This window comes from Agelaius phoeniceus, chromosome 6, assembly GCF_051311805.1.
Source record: "Agelaius phoeniceus isolate bAgePho1 chromosome 6, bAgePho1.hap1, whole genome shotgun sequence".
Classification (NCBI taxonomy): Eukaryota; Metazoa; Chordata; class Aves; order Passeriformes; family Icteridae; genus Agelaius; species Agelaius phoeniceus.
The window spans coordinates 18318752-18346413 of NC_135270.1; the positions used below are offsets into that span (position 1 = coordinate 18318752).

Below are 27662 nucleotides of genomic sequence, written 5' to 3' on the forward strand. Positions count from 1 at the left end.
ATTTTAGTGTGAAGTGTAGGAGCTTTCATATTGCGTAGAATTTCTGGCAAATTTTGGAAACATTTGTCCGGTACAGAAGAATTTTCTATTGCCTAATTATGTAATAGGAATTATGTGATTTTCCATTATAATTGTCATTCATATTTGTGTGACAGAGCACAATTCATATGTGCTGACCCTGCTTTAACTTGCAGCATGCTTAAAAATAAATAAATATACAAATATTCAACTTCTTTTGCTCAGAGGATAACTTCATTGTGTTGTCTTTTTCCTTTCACAGCTTTTGAAGGAAATTATTGGTCCCCCATTCTTCTCCAAAAACAGAAAGAATCTCTACAAAGAAGTAAGTGTCTGACCTGGTTTTAATGTTTGCATTCAAGTGTGAGTGACAACTCTATTCAGTATCAAGTCCATATTGCAGAAGGCACTGTACAAACCACATAATAAAAATAAATCTTTGCCTCAAGGAGCATATGTTTTGAAGCGTTAAGTTTTAGAAATTCCGAAAGAAGACTTTGCATGTAAAAAGATTGTAAAATGCATTGCCTCACTGGGGTAAGTTTTAAACTAAATGGAAAGTGCTTCAGCGTACCATGCTGGGGTTTTGATGCCTAAGGATAGAAACTGTGAGCAGTTTAATAACCTTCCACGTTTAGAAATATGCTATTGGGGTAATTTGTGTGATATGTTTGATTTTCATTCCTATATATTACTGCCTAATACTATCTAAAAATTTAGGATATGGATTCTTTTGATATTGCAAAATCCAGGAAACTAAATAAGCTCATTCTCCATATAGATTAGGTCTGTGAAAATTATTTTAAAGATTTCAGGTTAAAACAAATTTATATGCAAATGGACAATCAGAGTGTGGAATACTTATTTCTCACCTTTATATCCAGCAGCCAGAGTGGGGTCAGAGTAGGACAGATTTCTGCTTCAGTGTTCAGCTGTGCCAGCTGCTACCACACTTCTGTTGGTTTACCAGCAGTTTTCCCTTAACTCCAAAGAATGACTTGTGTGCATCCATCCAAATCCAAATCTGTATGCAAAATTAACTCCAGCCACCTACTTACTGTCAAATTGTGCTAGTCCTTCTGAGTATGAAAAATACAAATAGTAAGGTACTACTGTCTTATTTGTGTAAAAAAATCTGCAATGCCAAAACAAAAGAAATTAACATAATATTTAAAATATTAGCTATCAGAAGTATGGTTGGAAAGGCAGGTATTCTTAAACTGTTAACTCATAATTAAAATTCAATGGCAAATTTTGACTGTAGTTATTGTGGAATTTTCTGCTACAAAGAAATTTTGGTTCTGTTCAAAATGATGGTGGACAAGGACATGGAAGCCAGAGCACAAGGGAGTGGTAATCAGAAAAATCTCAATAGCCTCACATAATTCCCTGAACTGAAAATAATTGGAGACTGAGAGAATATCTGTGGAAGTATAAATGCCTGATCTGATGGTAGTCTTCCCTCGGGCAAGCTGTTAATGGTCACTGCTGGAAATAAAATACAGAGCTACATCAACCCTTAGGCAGAACCAACATTTTTCACATGTCCTTTTCTGAAGAAATGTGAGGCACTGACTTCTAAATTTGAATTTAATTCAATAGTCATTTAGTTTTCCATGTCCATGGCAAGAAGGAATGAATGTCATCATGCAAACATGATATATGTTATGGGATATGATGTTACTCTGCTACAGGATACAGAAGGCTATGACCCTTCTGAAAACACAAAATTTTCACAAGATCCTTTCTAAAATAAGTAAGGACACAAGTCCTAATATTCTGAATTTGTTTCTATCCTAGTCTATTTACAGACAATCTACCTAGTAATTAATATTTTTAAGGTTTTACAGTAAAATATGCTTTGCTTCTGCATATCATTAGAAATCAATTCTCTGTACTCCAAAGCTTGTTGCATTCCAGTGGCCAAATTAAATTCTTTATCCCATTTGGGGTAAATGTGGAGGTATAGAAGAAAAATAATTATATAAAATGAAAATGTATTATAATACGCATTTATTTAGGCAGAAGAAACTGAAAATGGCTTGAATTAGGAGAATTCTCATTCAGTATAAGAATGGAGAAGCTACATGGAGTTCATCTGTAAAGTAAAAATAGCTGAAAGACTTTTAATCTGACAAAAAATTCTCAAATATTCAGGAACTCATCTCTGTCTGCTCTATGTTCTTACAGCAAGAGAAACAGTAGAGCATGGACATAGACTAATTAAAAGAAAATCTCTAGATTTTATTTAGTAAAAGCTGAACTCAAAAGACAAACACATAATCTGGATTTAAACTTGCTTGAGTTATTGACATTCCCATTTGTTATTTTTCTTTGATAAGATTTAAATAAAAACAAATACAGTGACCATGCTCCTGTGTTTATTGAAAGGGGCACCTCTTGCACTCTGACCATTGTGCAGCCCTGGGTAATCATTCCTTGTCACACTCTGGGGTTTGGTGGTCAGTATCACTCAGGCACAGTATATTAAACTAGCTGGACTTGGGCATGAAGGATCAATGATAACAATCAGACAATTCCTATTTTCCAGTCAGACCTTCAGGACACAACAGAAGTGTGGAAGAGGAGTACTTTTTGCCAACAGGTAACTGCTCATTGGGAAACAGTATTTTCTGCATGACCTGGATAAAACCAGTAGCATTCTGCAGTTATTTGATCTCTTCTCTACAGTTAAAAGAGATGTTTTGGCTTTAAAACAATAAATATAAACTGCATGTAGACTTTGATAGACTTATCTGATACTTTGTAACTCTAAAATATATGCTAAGATACCTGAGCTTCATATGATAACATAAGCAGAAATAATTAAAGAATGAAAGTAACAATCTTAAGTCTGGAAATGCAAAACTGAGGACATGATTTTAGGTACTTCAATAAAATTATCAGTTCAGAGGGACTGTTCAAATGCTGTAAGTAGGTGGAGATCTATCTAACAGCTGGAGTTGTATCTCTTTTTTTTTGACTCATTTCCACATATGAACATCTGTCTGTTCAGATGAACATTCCAGACTACTTCTTAAAAATTAAAACTGATTAAAACAATCCATATATTTATAAAAATGGCTGGAACTTCATCACACAAATAGACAGTTGAGAGAGTGAGGAATTACAAGCTGGGCTTTGAAGACTGTCTTTGGATATCTGGTGATTGACTATGCGGTTAATCATGATAGGGTAATGCCATAGCTTGGTAAATGCTGTGCCTGAGATGTTAAGGCTCTGTCCAGTAGCAAGCTGTCTCCTTTGCAAACAGATCTAGCAGACTGGAATAAAAAGGGAAATCTTTATATTACCCTTAGGAGTTGCAAGGGCTTTTCCTAATCTAGGAAGTTAGGGAATTCTCCTCTGCTTACAGTAAATGAGAATATTGCTCTCACTCCTAATATTGTTTCACTTTCTGACTTGAGATAAAATTTTGAGATTACAAAAGAATAAAAAAAAACAAACAGAGGGCTAGAATGTTGTTTACAGAATTAATCTGAGCAGAAACTTATTACCTTGTCCAGTATTTTATTTGAAATGCTAATTAGAATGAGCAAATATGCTAAATCCATGTTTCTTTCTCTTTTGTAGTTTTGAGCAAGGATTCCTGTTCTACCTGGGGAGGAGGGCATTTTTCAACCTTTGATAAATACCAGTATGACTTCAGTGGGACTTGCAACTACATCTTTGCAACTGTATGTGATGAGACCAGCCCAGACTTCAACATTCAGTTCCGTCGTGGGCTGGACAAAAAAATTGCAAGGATCATTATTGAGCTTGGACCTTCTGTTGTCATAGTTGAAAAAGGCAGCATTTCTATCAGGAGTGTTGGGTAAGATTCTGCCATGAATGGGGCGTGAAGTGTTTAGAGAAGGCAGGGAGTTACATAACAGGTGCAGGGAGTTATATAGCACGTTCACTGATGACTGCTTTGTGTCAAAAATGAATTAACAAATTACTAAAGTTAACACACCTAACTGAACTCTACTCCCATTGCTTCCCATCAAGCACTCATACTCTACAACATTCCCTTTATAGGTTTCTCTGATCTTGTCAATTTTCAGTCATAATTCTTATATTAAAATGCCATAGACTCTCCTCAGGAGAATCAGTGTTAGTTTCACCACATCAGCTTCATGGTTCTTGAAACAAATAACTGTGCTCTAATAAAACCAAGCCAAGTGAAGATGCCAAGTCCTGTGCAAACATTGTCAGTAGTAGAATCACTGCAACCCATTTTTTGGTGATCCTACTATGAAACAGCTCATGTGGATTTTCAATCAGCAAACTTTCATGTGTTTTGAAATGTCACAGTTAAAAAGGAAAAAAATTCTGTTTTATGTTGCTGCAAGTACTCAGACTGGGTATGTATCATATCCAAAATAAATAACTAATACCTGCATAATCTTTCTATGAGGTTGGTTTTCTCTTCTCCCCTTATTTCAGTGTCATTCAGTTGCCTTACACCAGCAATGGAATCCAAATAGCACCTTATGGACGCAACATCCGCCTGGTAGCCAAGCTGATGGAGATGGAGCTGGTGGTCATGTGGAACAATGATGACTACCTCATGGTTAGTAAAATGTTCTCATAGAGCAGAGAAGAAAATTGTCACTGATTTACTGGAATGGCAAGAACTCTCTGAACTTACTGGGTGCTTTTGCAAGTATTTACTATTTTGATATTTATTCTTTTCCTGTTTTATCCATTCCTCTTGAAATAATCAGCTTTGCATATTATTTTCCCTTGCAGCATTCGTAGTTAGCTAAAGCCACCAGTGCTGAGATTTGTGGATACTTGCACACATTTTAATCTTTCCTCAGGGTGTTCCAGCAGCTGCAATCTTTTTCTTAAGAGATGTTTAAAGTTGTGTAGAACTTAATACTGTATGCCATAGTTTCGACTTTTTTATTGGGCTTCCCTGGGACATCTTTTGGTTTCAAATATCGAATGCTTCTACCAGTTTCTTTTCTCTTTCCTTTTTCAGAATCTTCTCACGTTTTCCTTTCAAAATCCCCAATGCATTTTCTCAGTGTGACCTTGATATTATTACCACAAAAGACACTGAATTCTGAATTGATTAAGTTTGCTAAAACAAGGAAATGTAGAAAATTGTCTGGGAGATTTATCAGCATTATTATCACATGAGATAAGATATCACAAGAGAAAATGATAGCGTTGGGTTAATCTGACTGTACAAAGAATATAGTTTTATTTCTCTGATCTAGGATTTTCATAGTAATTCATTGTTTGTAGCCAGTAGTAATACTACCATTTTAGTCTCCAGAACAACAGAGAACTGAATCACCTTCTTCTGAAAATAGATTTTCTTCCTGTAACCTTAAGTTTCTTAAGAGAAGAAACCTGAAATTTGTGCTCTGTCAACAGAGATATTAGCAAGGCTTCAACATTATTTTCTTTTTTTCCTGGATCCTTAGAATGTTATCCCCCCTCAATTCCCTGTGTCTTCAAATCTTATTCTTTTTATTAAATACTAATTTTAAAAAATCACTATTTGCCTATTGGGAAAAGACTTCACTGTATACAAAATTCTTCTTCAAAAAGTCACTGAAATTAATGAGAAGAATAACTTTTAATTGAGTGCTTGCAGTGAATTTGTTTGAGAAAGGTATTGCTGTATAGATAATTTTACTTAGGGTGATCCTTTAAAATATTTTGTTCTTTTTTATTTTAGGTTTTGGCTGAAAAAAAATACATGGGGAAAACATGTGGAATGTGTGGGAACTATGATGGTTATGAATTGAATGAATTTGTCCGTGAAGGTAAGAGACAAGGACATTTCAGAAAGGAGGAGAATGAGTTAAAGTGAGTCAAGGTGAAAATTGAATACTGTGATAGCATTGCTGCGTATCAGAATTGAGTAAAGCAGTCCCATGGGGTGCCAACTCCTATGATTATGCTACACTCTGTTATCTGCTATAAGCATAATACAATGGGTTCCTCACACAAGTGATAAGGACTCTTCTCTTTTAGAAACAGGTGGTAAGGATCACACTCTCCTGACTTCCACAAGAGGCAGTTGTTATCATTGGGAAAATTAACTAGTAGGACATTTAACAGTCAAAGAGTAAAATCTGAGTTTTGCTACATCAAATCAATGCAGTCTTTTTCCTGACAAATTATAACCCTTTAATTTCCAGGTAAATTGCTGGATACATATAAATTTGCTGCATTACAAAAAATGGATGATCCATCAGAGATCTGCCTGTCTGAGGAGATACCAATTTCTGCTGTTCCTCACAAAAAATATGTAAGAAAGATCTTCTTGGCTTCTCTGCAGCATAATTCTTAGCAGGGGGCAAGATAAATAGAAATCAACAACAGAGGGGCAGTGGTTTCATAAAAATTACTTCCATGAAAATGGGTACAGTCAACATCTGTATAGCATGATATGAGAAAGAAAAGGAGTTCTTTGCATTAAAACCACATTTGAACAAAAGGCCGCAGGCAATTTTGAGGCTAGATTTAAATCACTCATAAAAATCAACCAGCATTTAGCTCAGAACTTTTTGGGATTCCAGGCAGGTTATCACAGGAAATTAATGGAAACCAGTAAAGCTTTAAGAACTTTTTATCTAACACCTGGAGACCTGATACTATAAGCTGTACAGATTTGAAGATATTCACAATGCCTACGACATGTTGCCAGATAACAGCACTGATAACAGGGACAACCACCATCAACAGCTATCACAGTTCTAAGTGAAAAGAAAATCAGTGTGCCTGAGAACCTTTGAGACCTTACACTGCAGTAGGCACATGATAGGAAACACAAACATGCAGAAAACAGAAATGCACCAAGTGTGTGCTCCAAGAGGAATGAATTTTGTGATCTTCTCATCTGGGATGTTTTTCACGGAACATGTTGTGTCATGTTTGGCATGAGACACAACACATTTCCTGTGTGTAATGTTCTCAGCCATTTTTAGGGGGGCTGATGGCACAGAAAGTGAATTAATTTTCAAGATAATGAGAAGTGGAATTATTTCAATATATCAAGTTCTTTCTATTGTACAATGAATTTATATTCCTTTCTATCTGTGAATTTTTCATGCATTTTAAGTCAAATATCCATTATAAAACTCTGGGGGGAAAAGCAAACAAAGTAACAAGAAAATCTGGCATATTACTAGGAATAACTAGCAGTGTTATTCCACTGTGGTTTTCATATGAAGGAAACACCACCAGGAACAATATTCTTTCTCTTTTTATTCAGGCTATGATCTGCTCTCAGCTACTTAATTTGGTGTCACCAACCTGCAGTGTGCCCAAGGATAGGTTTGTCATTCGTTGCCAGCTTGATATGCAGGACTGCAGTGAGCCAGGACAAAACAACTGCACTTGCTCTACACTGTCAGAATATTCCAGGCAATGTGCCATGTCCCACCAAATGGTGTTCAACTGGAGAACTGAAAAGTTCTGCTGTAAGTTCAAATGGTTTATTCATGAGAGACTGTGCTTAACTTTCCTGTGTCTTAAATAGAGGGATAAGGATAATAACTGGAATATTTTAAAGAATCTCTACCGTCTTTAATCAAACAAATTATTTTCTACAGAGAACAGTGTTCTTTGATAAAGCTGTAAGGAGAGCAGGGAAACCTCAAAGAAGGAAGCTCAAAACATAGCTCCTATGTCTAGATCAGTGACAATAAAGCAGATAAACATCCACCAAGTGAAAACTGTTTAACTTCTCAAACTTCCTACAGGAGGGGGCTGCTTGTTCTAAGAACAGTTTTCTTATTACTGTACTTGGAAAATTAGCCAATGAAGAGAGAGCACTTTTCAATAGCCCCCAAAGTCTTTGAACCTTTTTGCTAATAATTGTCATAGCTCCTTTTATTAAAAGATGATTTTCAGTAGTCCTTTTTCAGATGTTCTTATTTACAATGACTGCTTGGAAGCAAAACCTTGAAGTACTACAGAAAATCTGATTTTTGGTACTTCATTAGGCTGCAGTATGGCCTGTTTGCCATTCTCCAAGCTTCTGAAAAAATGTTTCCAATTTTTTGGGCAAGAAAAATTAAAGAAAGCCAGAATGAATGTATGATGATATATGAATAAAGAGTACTCAAATGAAGAAATTAATATTGAGGCAGGACAAAAGAATGTTAGTGTCAGAAATCAGAAGGTCTTTTCCTTGCTAGGTAGCAGGTGAAATATTCTATGTTTACACTTTCAAAATCTTAACACTCCCACTGTTTGTTGCAGCTGTGGGAAAATGTTCTGCAAACCAAATCTATGAGGAATGTGGTTCTCCGTGTATTAAAACCTGTTCCAACCCAGAGTACAGCTGTTCCAGTCACTGTACCTATGGCTGCTTTTGTCCAGAAGGTATCATTTCATCATATTCTTAATGGATCACACAAATGTTTTTTGCACATATCCAGTCAAGTGGAATGGACTGCTTAATAATGAACTAGCTGTGCATTTCAGGGCATTGTGCTGCTAGAACTGCTCTTTCTCAGGTAACATAATGTAACTGGAGTCTTGAGTAATTGTGGTCCTTCAAGATGGATGGTCACTCTTCACAAGAACAGAGGTATGAATACATTTTCCTCACAAGACCATGGTTTGTGATGAGAGAAAGATATGCCATCTGCTTAAAGTTCTTTACTTAAATATACATTGATCAGACACTAGGAAGAGGTAGCATGCTTCAGAGTATTTCTGCAGTATTATGGGAATTTTGTAAATTCCCTTTAAAATAATTCAAGATTAACTCATTACAGAAATTTTGATTAATCCTATCATTTGCATTTCAAAATAGGACAATTGACTTTACTTTCATATGACAAAGTAGTCAAAAGCTGTTGTCACTTGTGAATATTCAGTTTCATTTTAATTAGGAGAAAATATCCTGCGTGTTACATCTCGGAGTATGGACACTGGCTGTGCAAGAATAGCATTCTCAGGCTAATTTCAGAAATCACTCAAGCCATAATTACTGTAGTGCTAGTGAGGATGGAGAAAAATGTTTTGTTTATCTTCTTTGGCAGGAACTGTTCTTGATGATATCTCGAAGAATCGGACATGTGTTCACATCAGCCAGTGTCCATGTACACTGAATGGGAAAACATATGCTCCTGGTGAGACAATGAAAGCAGCTTGTAGGACCTGGTGAGTAGCAACAGATACTTCCATGAGAGAATAAAAAGTACCTTTACCAGACCATTGGAAAATTTTGCCTTAAAGAATTTTTCAAAGGGCAGCTCCTTTCACAGTTTTGGAAAGTTTACTGACAATCCGTAAAAGAGTTTAGCAACTTTGAATTAAGATGAGCAACCTCAACTGATACATGTAGACAAAGAAAATCAAAGCATAGAAAACAAAAGGAGATAAGTGATAAAAACAACATATTTCATTGCTAGGAAGTAGCCGAGCTTTTAGAGCATGAAGAAGAGAATTTCTTGTTTTCTGCAGTAAATGTGTGATGGGTCAGTGGAACTGCAAAGACTTGCCCTGCCCTGGAAGGTGTTCACTGGAAGGAGGCTCCTTTGTTACCACGTTTGATTCAAGGCCATATCGATTCCACGGGGTTTGCACTTATGTTCTTATGAAGGTAATTTCAACAGAATATCAGATGGATATATTTTAGTCAGTATTTGGTTTCCTTTTGGAACACAAACTGAGGACTTCATAAGATACACATTTATTCTACAAATCATTGTTATACTGACATGGCTTCTCTTTTTACTTCTCTTTTCCATTTCCCTCCAGAGTTCCAGCCTGCCACACAATGGAACCCTAATGGCTGTGTATGAAAAGACTGGTTATTCTCATTCTGAGACCTCACTTAGTGCTATAATTTACCAGTCTGCAAAGGTAGGTATTCCCTTCACAGGTTCCATCCAGGATTTTATCACTAGATTAGCAAAATAAGTGCTCAAAGTCATTGCTGGTAGCTTGAACTTAAAAATTATGGATGATAAATACTAAAGATACGTTTCTGCTCATGTATACACAGTAAAAATCTCAGTTGCTACATCAACTCAGGAAGGTATTTTCAGAGTGAAAGCTAAGAGCAGCATGTTATAGTGTGAGAAAATGCTTGAATTAATTTTTTCTTTTACATAGATCATCGACAGTACAGTTGCTTAATTTAACATATAAATACCATCTGTAAAGATAGTTACTTCTGGTTCCATGTTCTCTTCTTACAGGACAAAATTGTGATTTCTCAGAATGATCTCCTTACTGATGATGATGAACTCAAGCGGCTGCCTTACAGATCAGGTAAAGAAAAAGGGGGAATATAAGTTTTATCCAAATTAAATTGTCTGTTTTTACACAACCCAGCATCTTTCACAATCTTTCAATTGCTAATACCAGGGGTTTTAGAGGAAGGTTAAAGTCTCTCCTGCTACATCTGTTCCTCTGTGGAGAGTTGTATGTGGGAGAAGAGTTGTAGACAGAGTGCTAGAACATTTATATATGTGTTAAAATCGTTACCTTGCAGTATCACCAACATCTCTATTTTTAAACGTGCTTATTCCTTCAGGAGACATCACTGTTTTCAGACAGTCCTCCATGTACGTTCAGATGAATACAAACTTTGGGCTGGAACTTGCAGTTCAAACATCACCTGTGTTCCAGGCCTATGTGAAAGTTGGATCACAATTCAAAGGCAGAACACTAGGTAAGTAAACAAGTCCCCTTGCAAAAGAGGAAATGTAGGGAGTATAATTTTGATAACTTAGTATTCATCTCTTAGGAAATCAGTTTTCTTCTCCAGAGTCAAAGCAAAAAAATACATTGGAAACTGAATTGATTTTTCACTAATAACTTTAAAATGAATCAAAGAAACTAAAGGTGTCGCATTTTTCATACATAACACAATGCTGTTCTGTATTTTATGTGTGCCTTTTTCAATATGTGCTATACTACACAATGAAGGAGCAACAAATAAGTCTGTGTGGTCTCTGCATCTTGGATCACAAAGTTCTTTGAATGTAGTGCACGACCACTGTAAACACAATGAGCCTAAGAATCTAAAAGCTTCTGAGCTGGTAATCACCAGATGGGGATGTTTATTGCACAGCAACATTAGCTACACAAGCGTATTTTGCATTCTGATTATGGGGAATTACAGAGAGGCTTTGGCTTTTACAAAAGCCTAAATGCATATTCTTTGTCATTATGCATTTAATATACATAAGAAAACATGCAACTTCAAAAGCTTTTCATGGCCTTTCTTTTTTACATTATTTAAAACCACTTTTTTTCTGAAAAAAAAGACAATAACTTCTCTATGATTTTGTCATTGATTAGAAGCTGACACTCTTAACTTGAGGAGGCAGAGGCTCAGTGACTGAATGTGTACATAATCAACATTCTCTGGCTACTTGACCTGAGTAGTCATTGAGACTCTATGTAGAGCTTTTGAATCAATTGTCTCACTGTTATAGAATGAAACATAGGCCACTGTGCACACATTCTTTAATTTCCGCCATCCCTTGCATTTCTGATGTTGTCAGGTTTGTGTGGCAACTACAATGGAGACACTACAGATGACTTCATGACTAGCATGGATATCACTGAAGGGACAGCCTCCCTGTTTGTAGATTCCTGGAGGGCAGGAAATTGCCATCCTGCCTTAGAGAGAGAGACTGACCCTTGTGCTTTGAGCCAACTGAACAGTAAGTGCATGATGCTGTGGTAACTGATCTCTCCAGCTGGCGTTGTCTGACACTTCCATAAGCCCATACCAGGGAAATGAGAGAGCTGCACAGAAACACAGACTGAGAGGACTGAACCTCACAAATTCAGATCTGGGATTGAGATGCTGAATGAGAGTGGTTTGATCTGTCTAGTGAAACTGCAATGTCCACAAGTGTCTTAGGTTTGCTCAGCAGTACTGAGACTGAAATCCAGGTTTTGTCTTCCCAACTCTCTGTTGCTATTGGTCTTAAAAAAAATAAATTGTGAAAAAAAAAAAATCTCTACTGAGCTACTTGTACAAGAATAGAGTCTGAAAGCTAACAAGCTAGGTAATTGTCCTATTGTTCAGTGCATCATTGCTGAAAGTTCACCTAAAACACCAAATTTTTGAAAATTTCCTTTTCCATTTTTCCCCCTAACTTTCCCTTTTTAATGTTTATTGTTTACTTTCATTAGAAATATCTGCTGAGACTCATTGCTCCGTTCTGACCAAGAAGGGTACAGTGTTTGAGAAATGCCATGCTGTGGTGAACCCTATTCCTTTCTACAAGGTATGAAGTTGTTATGGTGGATGTTGTACAGAGGGAGTCCAAATATAAATCAGATTGGACTCATATACGGTGTCCCACGCATTGAATCAGCAATGCAGAGAAGTTTAGGAACAGGTGTGGTTTTGAAAATTATGTCTCCATCACACTGAAAGTCTGTTTGGTCACAGGCACCAGTCCCATCCCTGTGAATCAGAAAATATTTTTGCTCATGCTGCAGTTGTCCATGACAACAACTTTAACTGTGCAACGTGTCGATTTTACCATGTGCATAATTTAGTTTAGTATACTTGTCAATCTACACAAAACATTTTGAATATTAAAAATGAGAAGCAGCAAATGAACAAAGGCATTTTTTAGGGTACTAAGTATATTTTATTTACATCAGCAATGCAATTACTCAGATATTTTCCATGAGTTTTAGTTATGCAGTAATATGTATCTTGTGTGACTTAGTTCTGTATTTCAGCATAGAATCATATTGGTTGGGAAAGATTTTTGAAATCATTGAGTCCAACCATAAATACAACAATGCCAAGTCCACCACTACACCACGTCCCTAAATGTCACATCCACATGTCTTTCAAATACCTTCAGGTTTTAGCACTTCCAATGTCTGGTCCCCAAGTAACAAAGTACTCTCTGTGTGTTGGGTTTCAGAGATGTGTCTACCAAGCCTGTAATTATGAAGAGACCTTTCCTTATATCTGTTCTGCTCTGGGATCATATGCACGAGCATGCAGCTCCATGGGTTTAATCCTTGAGAACTGGAGGAGCAGTATGGACAATTGCAGTGAGTACCTGAACCAGCTCTTAGTGGTCTGCCATCAGATGAGTAATGAGAAAATAGTGATCAGAAAGAAGACCTGCAATTGGGTAACAAATATCCAACTATTAGATACCTTTCCAGTGTCTGTCTCAACAGGGTTGTTATTTCAAGACTATATGAAAAAAGATTATTCATATGCTTTAAGGTGAGCGTGTGGATACTTCCAGGACTTGATAATTAAGGTATAGAATAGCCAGAAAAATAAAGCTATCCTGTAAAATGGGGAAGAACTAGGGAAAACTCTCTACAGATTTTATTTTATAATTTTGAAACTCAGACACAGGCATGGGTTTCACTGTTACTCAAAAATACATTGATATTTCTGCTAAGCTTCCCTTTGTGTTATTAAATTCCAAGATTCACAAAAAAGCTGTAAGGTATTTTACCTGCATGAAACGTCTGAGCAGCTGCATAGTTTGCTGTTAAGTCTTGGTCTGCAACATGTTTTGCTAGAGCTCCACATCCACAGGAAGAGAAGCAGCTGGAAGCATTAAGCAATGAAACTACTGGCACAAAATAAGCAGCACATAATAAGCAAAAGGACATTATCTTTTACAAGGAAGACAATCAGTAAATGAAGTTTAACATACGCTCTTGTCTTGTTTTATAGCCATTACTTGCACTGGCAATCAAACATTCAGCTACAACACTCAGGCATGTGACAGGACATGCTTGTCACTCTCCAACCGAGCCCTGGAATGCCATCCAACTGATATTCCTATTGAAGGCTGCCAGTGTCCTAAAGGAACGTACCTGAACCACAAGAATGAGTGTGTTCGTAAATCTCATTGTCCTTGCTACTTAGAGGACAGAAAGTACATCCTGCCTGACCAGTCAACAATGACTGGTGGGATCACCTGGTAAGTGTGTCAAGTTTAAAGGAGAACAAAGTGAAAACAGAGATGAGGGGGTCTTCATGTCTCTGTCAAGGGTCAACTGCAGTAAGCAGACAAGCATCACACAGCTACTTACTCCAGCAGGATGTGGAGGAGAATCAGGACAACAGCAAGAAATCTTATGGGTAGAGATAATGGGTAGAGGTGGGTAGACAGTTTACTAAATTTCTTTATGAATAAAAAGCAAAAAGCTTATTTAAAAGCAAAGCAGCATGAACAATCAAAGCTAAGGAATTGATTCAGAACTTCCTGTCAGCCCACAGCCATTCAGATGTTTCCAGGAAAACATGAATTTGCCATGCATAATGGTTTGCTGGGAAGATGAATGCTGTAACTCAGAACATCCCTCCTTCTTCCTTCTTTACCTGAGTTTTTATTGCTGAGCTTGAGGTGGTATAGTATGGAATCTTTCTTTGGTCAGTGGGGTCAGCTCTCCTGGCTGTGTCCCCTCCCAGTTTCTGCTCAGAATGAAAACACTTTGCTTCTCAGCCTCCTCCCTGGCAGGGCAGCCTGAGGAGAAAGAATGCTGGGACACTGTTCAGCACCAGCTAAAACAACATTGTGTTACCAACAACATTTTGGTCACAAATCCAAAACATAGCACCACTGAGCTGCTAAAAAGAAAATTAACTCCATTCCAGCCCAAACCAGTACAGTCTCCTTTATTTTTAATAGCATAAATTTATTTTTCAAGACAACTTTTTTGCCCTTTTCTAAACTATAGATATTCTAACTGAGCAGAAAACATTTTACTTACCTTCAGCTTGGAAATGTTACAAAGAAAAATAAAAAATAATAGCTGAGATCTGATTATTCCTACTAGGAGATTTTGTCAACAGCACTTAGCTATATTCCAGACAAACTTCTGGAATAACTTGATAGGCCATCCTCCTAGTGGCAATTGCCTACTAGTGATAACAGGCATTCACTTTCCAAAATGATGTTACTTTAAAGTACAAAAAGTGAAGAGGCAAGTTCAAGACTCATATTCCACTTCAAAGGATGGGAAGGAGGTAGTAACATGAGTGAAACATTTTTAATAAAACAATTTTGCAAAAAATCAAAATTTCTTTCTTAGAAGAGATTTTCATTGATTTTTCTTTTTCTTCCTAGCTACTGTGTTAATGGGAGGCTAAGTTGCACAGGCAAACCTCAAAATCCTGCAGGTATGAGTCTGATATTGTTTACTTGGAAACATTTTCTGTCCTTTATTTTGTAAATTTACTACTTCACTGTTCTCTTCTATGTTAATTTCTCCTCAATGTTAATTTTTCTTCCTTTTTCCTAGAAAACTGCAAAGCTCCTAAGAAATACATATCATGTTCTGACAATTTAGAAAACAAGTATGGAGCTGCATGTGCCCCTACCTGTCAAATGCTAGCTACTGGAATTGAATGTGTGAGTTTCACAACTCTGGGATATTTATCCTTTTGAGAGAGGTAGAATGTTCTAGTTGTTACTTAGAACTAGACTACATTGCTTCTAGTGAAATTAAAGGAATTATTTTATTTTACATGATGCAGTTAAATATCAGGCTGTGGACAGAAAAATTGTTCACATATTTAAGAAGTGATTAAAGAAATTAATTGCATGAAATAATGAATTAAATTATATTAGAATAAAAATCCATTAAGGATGCTTAACTCCATATATAATCTCTGGCTCAGGTACTCCATAAGCTGTGACTCCATGTGAAAGGAAATAAGGGGTTTATGCTTCCTGTTCTATTTTTTCTCAACTCTTTGCTGCTTTTGATCACAGAATGCAGGAGACCTGGGCTAGGTGAAGATCTGGGCTGTCCTGATAGGGTTTTCTTATATTAAGGAAACAGACAAATTGGAAAAATTGTAATAAGCTTCCTTGATATGAAGAATATTCTGTTGTACTGTTTTTGAAAGACTGGTAGTGATGGAAAATAAGTTTTTCAGAGTCTTCAGGTAGGTTTAGTATCTCAGACCACAAGTCTAAGTTACAGCTTCAGTGAAACTAGTTCAACTGACAGCATATTAATACAAGGAACATCACAAAACTAAAATCAAGCCCAAACAGAACCTAGCACAGGTTAACTCTTGGCACCATTCGCATCCAGGATAAAATGCATCTTACATTCTTTTCTTTTTGTTTTGCAATCTGTTGGCCTTTCCCAGATACCCACAAAGTGTGAATCAGGCTGCGTCTGTGCTGATGGCCTCTATGAAAATCTCGATGGCGGGTGTGTGCCAGCTGAGGAGTGTCCATGTGAATATGGTGGCCTTGCTTATGGAAGAGGTGAACAAATCCAGACAGAATGTGAGATCTGGTAAGAATCACAGGGTTTTTCAGTGCAGATTCTCTGTTTCACTGAAGTGTACAGTCACATAAAAATAAGTGTTTAACTGACTGGAGAGTAGGAAATGGCTACAGCTGAAAGGAAGAAATACCATGACAGAGTACAGGGATTAACAAGAGAGAGAAGCTTAACATTTGATAATGTATGTATGGGTAAGAGTCACTGTAGCAGCTTCAGGGATAATTTCTGCCTTATGTATGTTCAGGAATAAAGGCATCAGTAGGACCTGTGACTGTAAATTATATAAAGTCAAGTATTATTAACAACCCATTTAAGTAAAGATGAAGGCAAAATCTATCTTTCTTTTCTGTAGATAAAAGCAACCATTGCCAAAAAGATTCCCATCTCTTTAGCAGCATTCTCAAAGTACTTTATTCCCTTTCCAGTTACTAATCTATTATTAAAAAAAAAACACTCCCCAAACTACACAGAGCAGTGATTTCTGATCTCATTAAGAGCAAAAATAAATGGGTTTTATATACTATTTCTTTAATGAAAAAAGTACAAAAATACAATAAGTACAAAAGTACAAAAAGGTTTCATCTTTATTATTAATTCATTCTCTAGGCAGTCCATAAATTTTAATTCTGGTTCTTATATTAACCGTAACTTGGCCTCAGTATACATAAGTTAATTAATTGAACATGTTATTGATAAAAGTGGATATGTATAAAAATAAGCAGGTGACGATGGCATTTCTTTGAAATCTGAGCGTGGTTTCTGTTCTCACTCCCAGCACTTGCACAAAAGGCAAATGGAAATGTGTTCAGAAAACAAGGTGTTCCTCCACCTGTAATCTATATGGAGAAGGCCACATCACCACCTTTGATGGACAGCGTTTTGTGTTTGATGGCAACTGTGAATACATATTAGCTATGGTAACCTGCTTCCTTCTGGTTATTGCAGCAGCAATCTCAGCATCAAGAAATAGCTGAATTTAAGAGACTAATAAAAATGTGCTAGGATGCATCAATAAACAATACAGCACTTTGAATCTTTATAACCACTTACTGAGTTTCTATATATTATGTTTATTTCAATGGTTAGAATGAAAATATTTTGCTTCTAAAAAAACGTGATTTTCATGCAATTATAACAAATTTTAGGTTTTTAAAAAATATGTTTAAACAGTCATTGTATTCTGTACAAGATAAATATGTCTTTTAGGGAAGTTACATAAGTTTCACCAGCAAAGGAGAGGTCATTGCCTCCCAAAACAGAATTACTCATAACATTTTAAGCATCCTGAATTTTCTTATACTTTAACGTTTTAAGTTGGAAGACTTCAGGCACAGTCTACTGAGCCTTTGTGCTTCTTGTGGTTTGTTTTGGGGTTTTTTTTTTAGGATGGCTGCAGTGTTAACAGACCCATTTCATCTTTCAAAATTGTTACTGAGAATGTCATCTGTGGGAAATCAGGAGTTACGTGCTCCAGATCCATCAGCATTTACCTTGGGGTAAGCTCTTCTTTCTGCCATTATCGAACTGAATAGATTTTAAGAACAGGTTTTCTTCAGTTTTTGGAAGCTTTAGCTGTATCTTAAGAGAAAATTTCACTTACAAGATCTATGTGCTAAACCTAGAGCCTTGGTTTTAGTAGGAAATGCCATAGCTGTTTGTTTGGGTTTTTAAAATTCTCATGTTGTGTTTCATTCTTCAAGAATCTTGTCTATGTAGAAGCCAGGAAATTTTTAAGTTTACTCTGCAGTGAATTGCTCAATCAAAAAAAAACTGTTTTCCTGCTGCAGTATCACAGCAGCTGAACTTCAGCAAGGAAAATACTGAAACTTGGTAAGTTGTGACTTCCAAATAAATTTTCTTCCAGAATCTGACAATTATACTGAGAGATGAAACCTTTGCTATTTCTGGGGAAAATCCTGGTATAAGATACAAAGTGAAAAAGAATGCCCTTCACCTGATGTTTGACATCATTATCCCAGGAAAATACAACATGACTCTTATTTGGAATAAGCACATGAACTTCTTCATCAAGATCTCCAGAGAAACACAGGTATTGCAAATAATTTCCTTAAAGTGTCCCTCCATTCAAATTGAACATTTGATCATGGTTGCCTTGAATCTCTGTGATGGCAAAGGTTTTCCAGAAATGCTACCAACAATTCATTTTTATCATTATCTCCAAAACAGCAGAGATCTTCACAAGAGGCCAACTTTTAAGGGATTTCTATACTGCATTCAGGAAATTTCTGAGCTGTTTGTAATTTATGTAACTGCATGTTTGAATTTGGTGACAGTTTACAGTTTAGAGGAGAAACCCATGCACAAGTACGTTATGAGAGAGTATTTGTAGATGACATTCACTCCTAAAGCACAGGAAACAGTCAGTGACCAAAAGGAGAGGTGAGAACTGTAACTTGCTGAATTGATATTGGTGCTTTCATTGAATCTAGGAAACCATCTGTGGTTTGTGTGGTAACTATAATGGCAACATGAAGGATGACTTTGAAACTCGAAGCAAGTACGTGGCATCAAACGAGCTGGAATTCGTCAACTCTTGGAAAGAGAATCCTCTCTGTGGGGATGTGTACTTTGTAGTGGACCCCTGTAGCAAGAACCCTTATCGTAAAGCATGGGCAGAAAAGACATGTTCCATCATCAACAGCCATGTTTTTTCTGCCTGTCACAATAAGGTGAGAATTTATTTGCTTTTTTTTTTTATTTATAGGCATAATCTGTATTCTTCCAAATGCTCACGCTTCAACAGGTGATTTTCTGTTTGGTAAAATGTTTCAACAAAATACATATAAAAATGCTTATGGCTCACATTTATGTTAATTTTCTTTTTTTTATTTCCACTTCACCAACCCTTTTGTGAACACAGATGGCTATGTATGCCATTAACTGATTAGCTAAAACTACAAGAGCAAAAAAATGAATGAAGACTTAAGAATCAGGAATTAGTCAGTCTGTTGGTGATGCCTGATATTGATCAATGCATTTTCAGGTGGTGAAAACCAGTGAGAAATGTGAGAAATGTGGCTAATGCTGCAGTGGCTATGCATATACATAGAGTATAATAGGCACAGAATAATCTTGGAAAATGAATCCCTTCCTTTTGCCATGCAGGTGAATCGGATGCCCTACTACGAGGCCTGTGTCCGAGACTCCTGTGGGTGTGACATTGGAGGGGACTGCCAGTGCATGTGTGACGCCATCGCAGTCTATGCCATGGCATGCTTGGAAAAGGGCATCTGCATTGACTGGAGGACCCCCGAGTTCTGTCGTGAGTTTCCTTAAGCTCTCCTTAAACAGGTTTAAGAGATTTTATTGTCAGTATATTGGCAACTTAGTAATAACTACCTCCAAGTTTGCATTTTGTCCGTGGCAAAGAGTTAACCTCAGTCACCTGGGTTTTGAAATCTCTACTTTACCAAAATATTTTAATTCTTTTTACCATGGAATAATGAGAGAGAAAATAATGTGCTCACAGAAAGCAGATTGTTTCTTCTGCTATCAGTGTATAGTGCACTGTGAGTTTGCCAGCAGAGAAAGCATGAAATTGTAAAAAAATATGTTTCATTTGAGCTGTGGTGAAATCAATTTCTGTGTGGATGTCAAGGGAATGTAGACAGCTGTGTTGGCTGGAACACTGTAAAACAGGAAAATGACATCAAGGTGTTCCAAAACAGCAAATACAAAGGAAAAAAGAGGATGAACATGCTATAAATCAATGTTAGAGTTGTCATCTTTGATGATTTCTTTCCACATTTCAATATATTGTGTATGAAAAGTTGTGGAAATGTCATCACACTGAACTTGCAAAAAAGAATCTGACTTCTGTGAGTTAAAATACATATTTACATCAGAAGCTAATCACTGCAGTGAAGGTTTTTTTATTCCAACTGTTAATTGATTTTGTCTTCCTTCTAGTACTTTGGAAGTATCATGCCATTAATTTGAAAAACAAAAATCTTCTCTCTTGCTTGTCCTTTCTTTAGCTGTCTATTGTGAGTATTACAATTCTCATAAAAGAAAAGGAATTGATGATGCTTTTTCCCGTGGCTACAACGATGACAAATGCACCTGGCACTACAGGCCTTGTAACTGTCCAAATCAAAACTACAAATATGTCAATATTGAAGGTAATAATCTCTACTACTGTAAACCAGGAAACAGTAACATAATTGTTTCAGTGCTGTTGGTTTTCTTTTTATCAGTCATGCCACAGTTAAATAATGATAATCTAATTGATGTTATTTTTGAAGAAGTTTTGCTGATATTTCCCTTACTAGTAGTGTTTTAAATACATAATCAACTCAGTAGATGTACTAAATTTAGCTTTATATCAAGCTCAGCCTGTCTGGAAGAGAAATTCTGACTTGCACCAGATCAATGAATGCACTGTACTTAGGAAAGAAAATGTGGAGAGAGAAATTAGTATTTTTATTAAACAAATGGATATAGCTGGAGAAACTAAACAAATTCCTACATAGACAAAACCTCCTTCTGAGGATAACATTGGAAATACTTACCTGAATAGGTGATGCTGAACTAGATACTATTTTTTAGTAACAGATATATAATATATTCAATTATAAATAGTGTAAATTAAATGCCTTTCTCTGAGAAATGTAAAACAAACTTCTCTTCCCCTTTCTTCAGGCTGTTACAACTGCTCTCATGATGAATACTTTGACCACGAAGAAGAAAGGTGCATGCCATGTGGTAAGCAGCATTTCTTTGTCCACAGTAACTTGAAAACCATCCTACAACTTTGGCACAGACTCAGAGAAGATATTTTTCTAGTATCTCTCCATAAATGAGTGTTCATCTAAACACAACTTCCTTTCAAAATAAACCCATTACTACGCTGCTTGTAAAATACAGTATTGGTGTTCTAATCTGTGTGAGTCACAGGCCCAGCAGAGCTGTGAGTCTCAGAGGTATTCAACACATTTCACAGGAAAAAAAGGGAAATGTGTAGCAGAAGAGCAGATTTAGCTACTGGACTCAATAAATATCTTTCTAGATATTTTTTTTTAAATTAACTTGAGGTTTATTACCATATGTCTTATTTCCATGAAAACCTATCTTAATAAATCAGGTTTTGGATAGACTCTAGCTGGACAGTTTGGATTTTCATGCAGATGTAAAAAAAACCTTAAGAACAAAATTCTCAAACAAAATTCTGTCTTGGGTAACCAGGATCTCAGCTAGTGATCTCCCTTACATACAAAACTATGTTCCACTATCCCTGAAAACTGAGGTGCCCTTAGCCATAAAAGTCATAACAAAGATAGGAAAAACTTACTAGTGTTCATTATAATAATGAGATGTATTGATATCTTTGTAATTAAGTTCTTTGATGTGATTTTGACCACTGAAATATGTAAGAATAAATACTTTCAGGAATAGCTCAGTAATTAGCACAGTTCTTGGAATCCAATCCATTGAGATATACCTTATCTGGGATATTTTAATATGTTTTTATTCACAAATATAATCTGTTTTGCCTTTATGTAACAGGACAAGTAAATGTTACCACCACACCCGAACCATCTTCACCTTCACCAGGTTAGTTTACACAGTTGACCAATTGTGTAACTTACACACTGATATTATGTCCTGATAAGTGTTTATGAAATCAGTAATGTTCTTTTTTGTGTGATATAGCTGCATTATCAGTTTCACATGCATAAGGTGAAATGTTAAAAAATGTCCTCGTACCATAATATCCTGGGCAGCATCAAAGGCTGCATAGCCAGCAGGGCAAGAGAGGGCATTGTGCCCCTCTGCTCTGATGACAGCCCAGCTGGAATGCTCTGTCCAGTCTTTAATTCAAGAAAGACAGAGGAGGGCCATAAAAATGACCAGAGGGCTGGAACACCTCTCCTGTGAGAAAAGGCTGAGATCTGGGGTTGTTCAGCATGGGGAGGAGAAAGGTCCATGGAGATCTCTTTGCGGCTATTCAATACTAGAATGGGGCTTATAAGAAAGATGGAGACAGACTTTTTAAGTAGGGCCTGTTCTGATGGGACAAGGGGTAATGGTTTTAATCAGAAGAGGGAAAATTCAGACTAGATATAAGGAAGAAATTGTTTATGATGAGGCTGGTAAAACACTGGAAGATGTTGCCCAGAAAGACTGTTGAATCCCCTTACCTGGAAGCATTCAATTAAGGCTGGAGGGGCATTTGAGCAACTTGATCTAGTTGAAGACATCTCTGCTCATTGCAGAGGGAGTGGATTAGATTATCTTTAATGGTCTAAGCCAACCCAAGTCATTCTATGATGAAAAGGATCTCACATAAACTTATGCCAAATCTTACCAGGGACTGGCCATGTAACACTTCAACAATTGAAGAAAGTCTTTATGGAAATGTGTGACTGACTATACCAAATCCCTATAGCCTGATACAGGAAAGGAATCTACAGATCTTGATCTTAAATTTGTTAGAAATTCCATTAATTTCCCTGAAGACAGATGGTATTGGAAAACTTTATACTGTGGGTTGTGTGAATAATAAAATTATGGATACTCTTTGATATAAGATTGGAATATTGTTCCATCTCTGCTGATAGGAACAAGGGTTTATGCGAGATTCACTTTAAAGTCAAGAAAAAGGTATAAAGCATTTCCAAGAATACCTGTTTAATGGTATTCACTGCACATAATAGCAAAGGAAGCAATGGATAACAGCTCTTCAAGGTTTAATTTAAAAGGTAATGGGTTTTAATAGTAGCTACTGCTAATAGCTATAAAAACACTTGTTTTACTTTAGAAAAATTCCATTAATATACATATGTTATCAATAGATCATTGAGGACTACTTCTCATCTTTTAATTTTGATTTTTTTTCTCTTAGTAACAACAGTGCAGCCTAAAGTAACAGGAAGCTCTACCACAAGCACACTTCCAACAGTACCTAGTACTTCTTCTGCAACAACTGTATCACCTGAGACTACAAATCCAACAATAACTGCAAAAATTACAGTTCCAAGAACTTCACCCACACAACCTCTTGTCACAATAAAGTCAACTACTGGTAGGTTTTTAGTGTTATTGTCTAAAATAAATTATTATAAGCTTGTTCTAAACCTCTGTACATCATTGAGATACCATTCCTAGGAATGCATTTCAAATTCACACAACATCCAAACATTAGACTCCAAATCATGAAGCAGGCAAAGCAGGCTTCCAGAAAGGAGTTTGTAAACCAGAAATGTTCAGAAGTGTAGATTGAAAGTGCATAAAAAGATATAGGATATAGGCATTAGGTTAAAAATGCAACCAAAAACTGAGTAGTCATCTGAGAAAGACAATTAGAAGTTCTATAAGCAGTGAGCAAGCCCAGGTCCAGTTGGATTTATTAGCTCAGCTTGAGCCTCTTTTCCACTGGTTCATTTATGGAGTTCAAGGAGCACCCAATCTATTGACTCTAAATAATGGAAGCAAGCCCCAAAGCAAAGTCACACAGGTATCAGTGTAGCATCTTTGTCCAGGCTTCTAAAGTCCTGTTCTCTGGAGGATGACTCTGCCAGCATAAATTACTTTCTGATTCTGTGGCTTGTGGAGCCTCATTTAGCTTCATACCAACATGCACTTTAGCCAATAAACAATCTTGGACCATGGCTGCCAGGGAAAGCAGAGGTAAAAACAGGTCCCAAAGGAGTCAAAACACACGAAAGCTGACATTGTGACAGATGATTTTTGCACTGAGGCAAGGGCAGTCTATAGTATGATGTTATTTAGCTTTTCAATACAAATTGCATAAAGCTGCAAGTGTGGCTGATTTGGAACATAATAAAAGCCAATGGACAAAGCCCATATGGACTTTAGCCAAAGTGACAACAAAGATAACTACTTATATATTAAACAAACCTAATACAGAAAAATACAGAAAATTAGAACAGAAATAGACATGAGACAATTGAAAACAAATATAAGCTCAGAAATATTTGGTAAGCTTATGAGAACATGAATACAACTGTCATACTGAAAATATTTGAAAAATAAAGAATTATCTCTAAAATATTAATATCTTTATAATTTATCTGGTTTTAATTTTTCTATGAATTGGTTACTCACATTATATTTTTACCTTTACTACAAAAGAACATACGACATCAATTTTTACCACACCAAACATGACTACAACCATCACTACCCCTTCCATAACTACCTCAATGAAAAGAACCATGGCCACTACACCAAAGTCTGTTCCCTCATCACCTTCTGCCTCATCAACTGCTACTTCAACTGAGACAGAACAAGCAGGGGTCACCTCACCACCCTTCAAGACCACCACCAAAACGGAATTGGCAACCTCCTCAATACCTACTCAAACCTCAACTCAGAGCACAACTTTCAGCCAGCCTAAACTAACAACAGCAGGTAAATAGCACTTTCTTACATCTGTCAGGTGAAGCCATCACTCACAAGCCATATGTCAATATACTCCTTATAAAAAAAGCCAAGCATTCTTACTAGTGGTCTTAACATTGCTAACAGAAAGGAAAGGACATGGACAAGAAATGTGAATAAAATGGAAATTTATCTTGCCAATGGAGCAAGCATCTGACCTCCAAATATGATGTTAAAGCTAAAATTTCTCTTCAACAGTTCCTCCAAATTTAGACAAAATCTCTCTATGCGTCAAAGCAAGTTCTTGAAAACTCACAGACCACAGATTATACATTCTCCCACCCCCATATATTTCATAGTAAGAAATACTCCCCCCAAAATATTAACCTTTTTGAATGTCTGTCACTCAATATACAAACAAGGACAGTGTCCTCTGAGGCTGTTTGACAACATGAATTGTTACATTAGCAGCTGACAGGCTGGGACACTGTGTGGTGGGAAGTCTACTGTAGTGGGAGGGCATCTGTACACTCTTTCCCAAATCCAGGTTTTTCACACAAAGTGCTGTTGGGGTGTATATATATTGGTCTTCTTGTGCAAGCAATTACAGTTTCCTCTAGGAACCTTACCAGCTCCCAACCATTATTAATATTCATTCTTTCACCACAGAGAGTGAGGGAACCGAAGCAACCACTCTGCACTACCCAGAAGGTGAGTAAAAGGGACTAGAGAGATGCCCTTGGCCTAAAACTCTGCTTCACTTACCTCAGCTTTTCCAGATGATGGTCTTGCCCAGTTTGGAATACTTGGGAGGGGAAACATGTGCATCCAATATGCCTTCTTTCCTCAGGAACTTCAGAAAAAGGCAGGGGATGTCAAATTGTCAGACCCACCCTAAATCAACTTGTGCTTTTCTCTCTGCAGTTGTCACCCACTTAAGAACAACCTTGACTCAGCCTGTGCAGCACCTCATGACACAGACACAGACCACCCCTGCCACATCCACCAGCAGCACCTCTGTCCCGAGAGAGACCAGCCCTGCCACCAGCCCAGAAGTTCCGCTGACAAGGACATTTCCAAGCTCCAGCTCTTTGCCCGTCACTTCAGCCTCATCTGCTTCTTCCCTCTCCTCAACTCAGCTGGGAACATCATATCCTGGTAAGGCTCCCTCCTGCCCTTCTTGCTGCTCTGCCTGCTCCTTCCAGCTCCCACCCTTCTCTTCTAAGCAGCATGTCCCACAAATGCTTCAGTTTTGGTGCTCATTCTCAATTGCCCCTGCTATTGCCACGGGACACCAGCAGGTGCTGGGGCTGACTCACACATGACCCTGACTGTATCCTTCTTCCTGCAGCTTCAGGGCTTTGGCTCTGTGGCACAGGCCTCTATTGAGGGTTCAGGCATCCATGAGCCCTACAGCTACCAATCAGATACAAGCTAAAACACCTCTCTCTTCTTACAGTGCTGCCCTGAGAATGCACAGTGTGGCAGGGTGAACAAAAGGCAGGGAAACTGGAAACACAGCTCAGGACAGTTTTGAGTGAGAGGCATAACCCAAGGCATCGTCTCCAGCCAAAGGATGCCTAGGCCCTGGCGCATCCATGAAAAGTGCCATTCAACAAATATGACCTCATGGACCAATCTGACCCTGAGTGCAAGAGTCACCAGTGGAGGGTGGGCAAGAAAGTGTACACTCAACTCCAGGCTAAAGTTCTCTCACTTAGACCCATGTGCCAGATTTGTCTTAGTACTGATCCTCCTATGGGGAGATGCCACAACATGCTTTGCCTAGAATCCTTCCCAAGACTCAATCATTCTTTTCTCTCATCCCTTTCTTTGTAGCAAGAGAGCCAACCAGAGCTAAGACACCAACTACTAAAGTAGTACCAGGTGAGTGCTCTGGTCATGAAAGAGATAAGAGTCATCCCTGGCCAGTGCATCCATATCCCTTCACTAGCCATGGCCCTCCCACAGATCCCTCCCAGAGAAGTCTGCAGCAAGCCAGTTTTAAACTGGCTTGTAAACAAGTGATACCTCTTCCCCACTCAGCTGTTTGAGGAAGAAGGAGATGAGATAACTTGCTAGAGGTCAACCTTCAAAATAGTCAACAGAAAGTACTTATGAAAGAGAAGCAGGACAGGATAGAACATATTTAGGATAATGGACACTTTTATTAACTGAAAAAAAACCCCAACCCAAAACCAACCAGATTTAGTGGGAACCAGGCCTCCCATCCTGGCCCATAACTGAGCACAAAACCTTCAAAACAGAAGAGTCAACATCACCCAACTTTCCATTAGCCAGCAACATACCAATGACCTGTGCTTCCCTCCTGGCAGCCTTCACCCATGAACAGTCAACTGTGCCACACATCGGGCCACCGGTGACAACACACAAGACCACAGCTGCCACCTCCATCAGCAGCACCTCCAAGACCTCTGTCTCCACAGAAGTGCCTCTGGAAACAGCCTCTCCACATCCCAGCTCTCCACCTGCCCCCAGCAGCCCGCTCAGCACCCGGCTGCCATCCACTGCCACCACTTCCACAGCCTCCTCCACAGCAGCTCCCAGCACCAGCCCCAGGCCCACACCTACAACCCTGAGGCCCAGGGCTTCTTCCCCAACAACCAGTGCTGCAAAGGAGTCTCCTGTCACAGAGTCCTCTGCTCCCACCACAGCCAAAACCAGCACGCTGCCATCACCTGCTTCTTCTCCCTCCTCAACTGTGTCCTCAACATGGCTCAGCTCCTCACATCCTGGTAAGGCTCTCTCTTACCTGTCCTTCTACTTCTGCGTGCTCTCCCTTTTCTCTTTTTCATTTCCATGAGTGCACACTACTTGCATATTTTCTCTAAATTTGCTCTCCATTCTAAATTCTTTTTGAATCAGCAGTGTGATGTGGTTGTCATTTGGTACTGCCCTGGGCCTCCAGTCACTCCCACACTGGCCACCATGTCAGTTCTGAAGTGGGCAATCTTTAATGTGCTCCTATTCCTTGGGAGGCCTGCACGTCCACACAGGGTCCGCTTCCCGAAAGA

The 27662-nt window shown here is 37.8% G+C and overlaps 1 protein-coding gene across 1 annotated transcript; it reads left to right on the forward strand.

The window, feature by feature from the left end:
- The first annotated feature begins 1328 nt into the window (after positions 1–1328).
- LOC129121690 (mucin-6) lies at positions 1329–27545 on the forward strand. Its single transcript, XM_077180552.1, has 31 exons — positions 1329–1371; positions 3613–3853; positions 4468–4594; positions 5717–5804; positions 6183–6292; positions 7259–7466; positions 8251–8373; positions 9039–9159; positions 9463–9601; positions 9760–9864; positions 10203–10275; positions 10541–10678; positions 11517–11678; positions 12157–12251; positions 12909–13041; positions 13688–13937; positions 15087–15139; positions 15262–15371; positions 16121–16272; positions 17039–17180; positions 17649–17759; positions 18128–18313; positions 18714–18953; positions 19390–19546; positions 20262–20405; positions 20926–20988; positions 23138–23308; positions 24379–24657; positions 25297–25338; positions 25552–25785; positions 26964–27545. Exons 1-31 carry the CDS (start codon positions 1329–1331, stop codon positions 27449–27451), a joined length of 4728 nt encoding a protein of 1575 aa, XP_077036667.1. The 3' UTR covers positions 27452–27545.
- Positions 27546–27662: the final 117 nt, after the last annotated feature.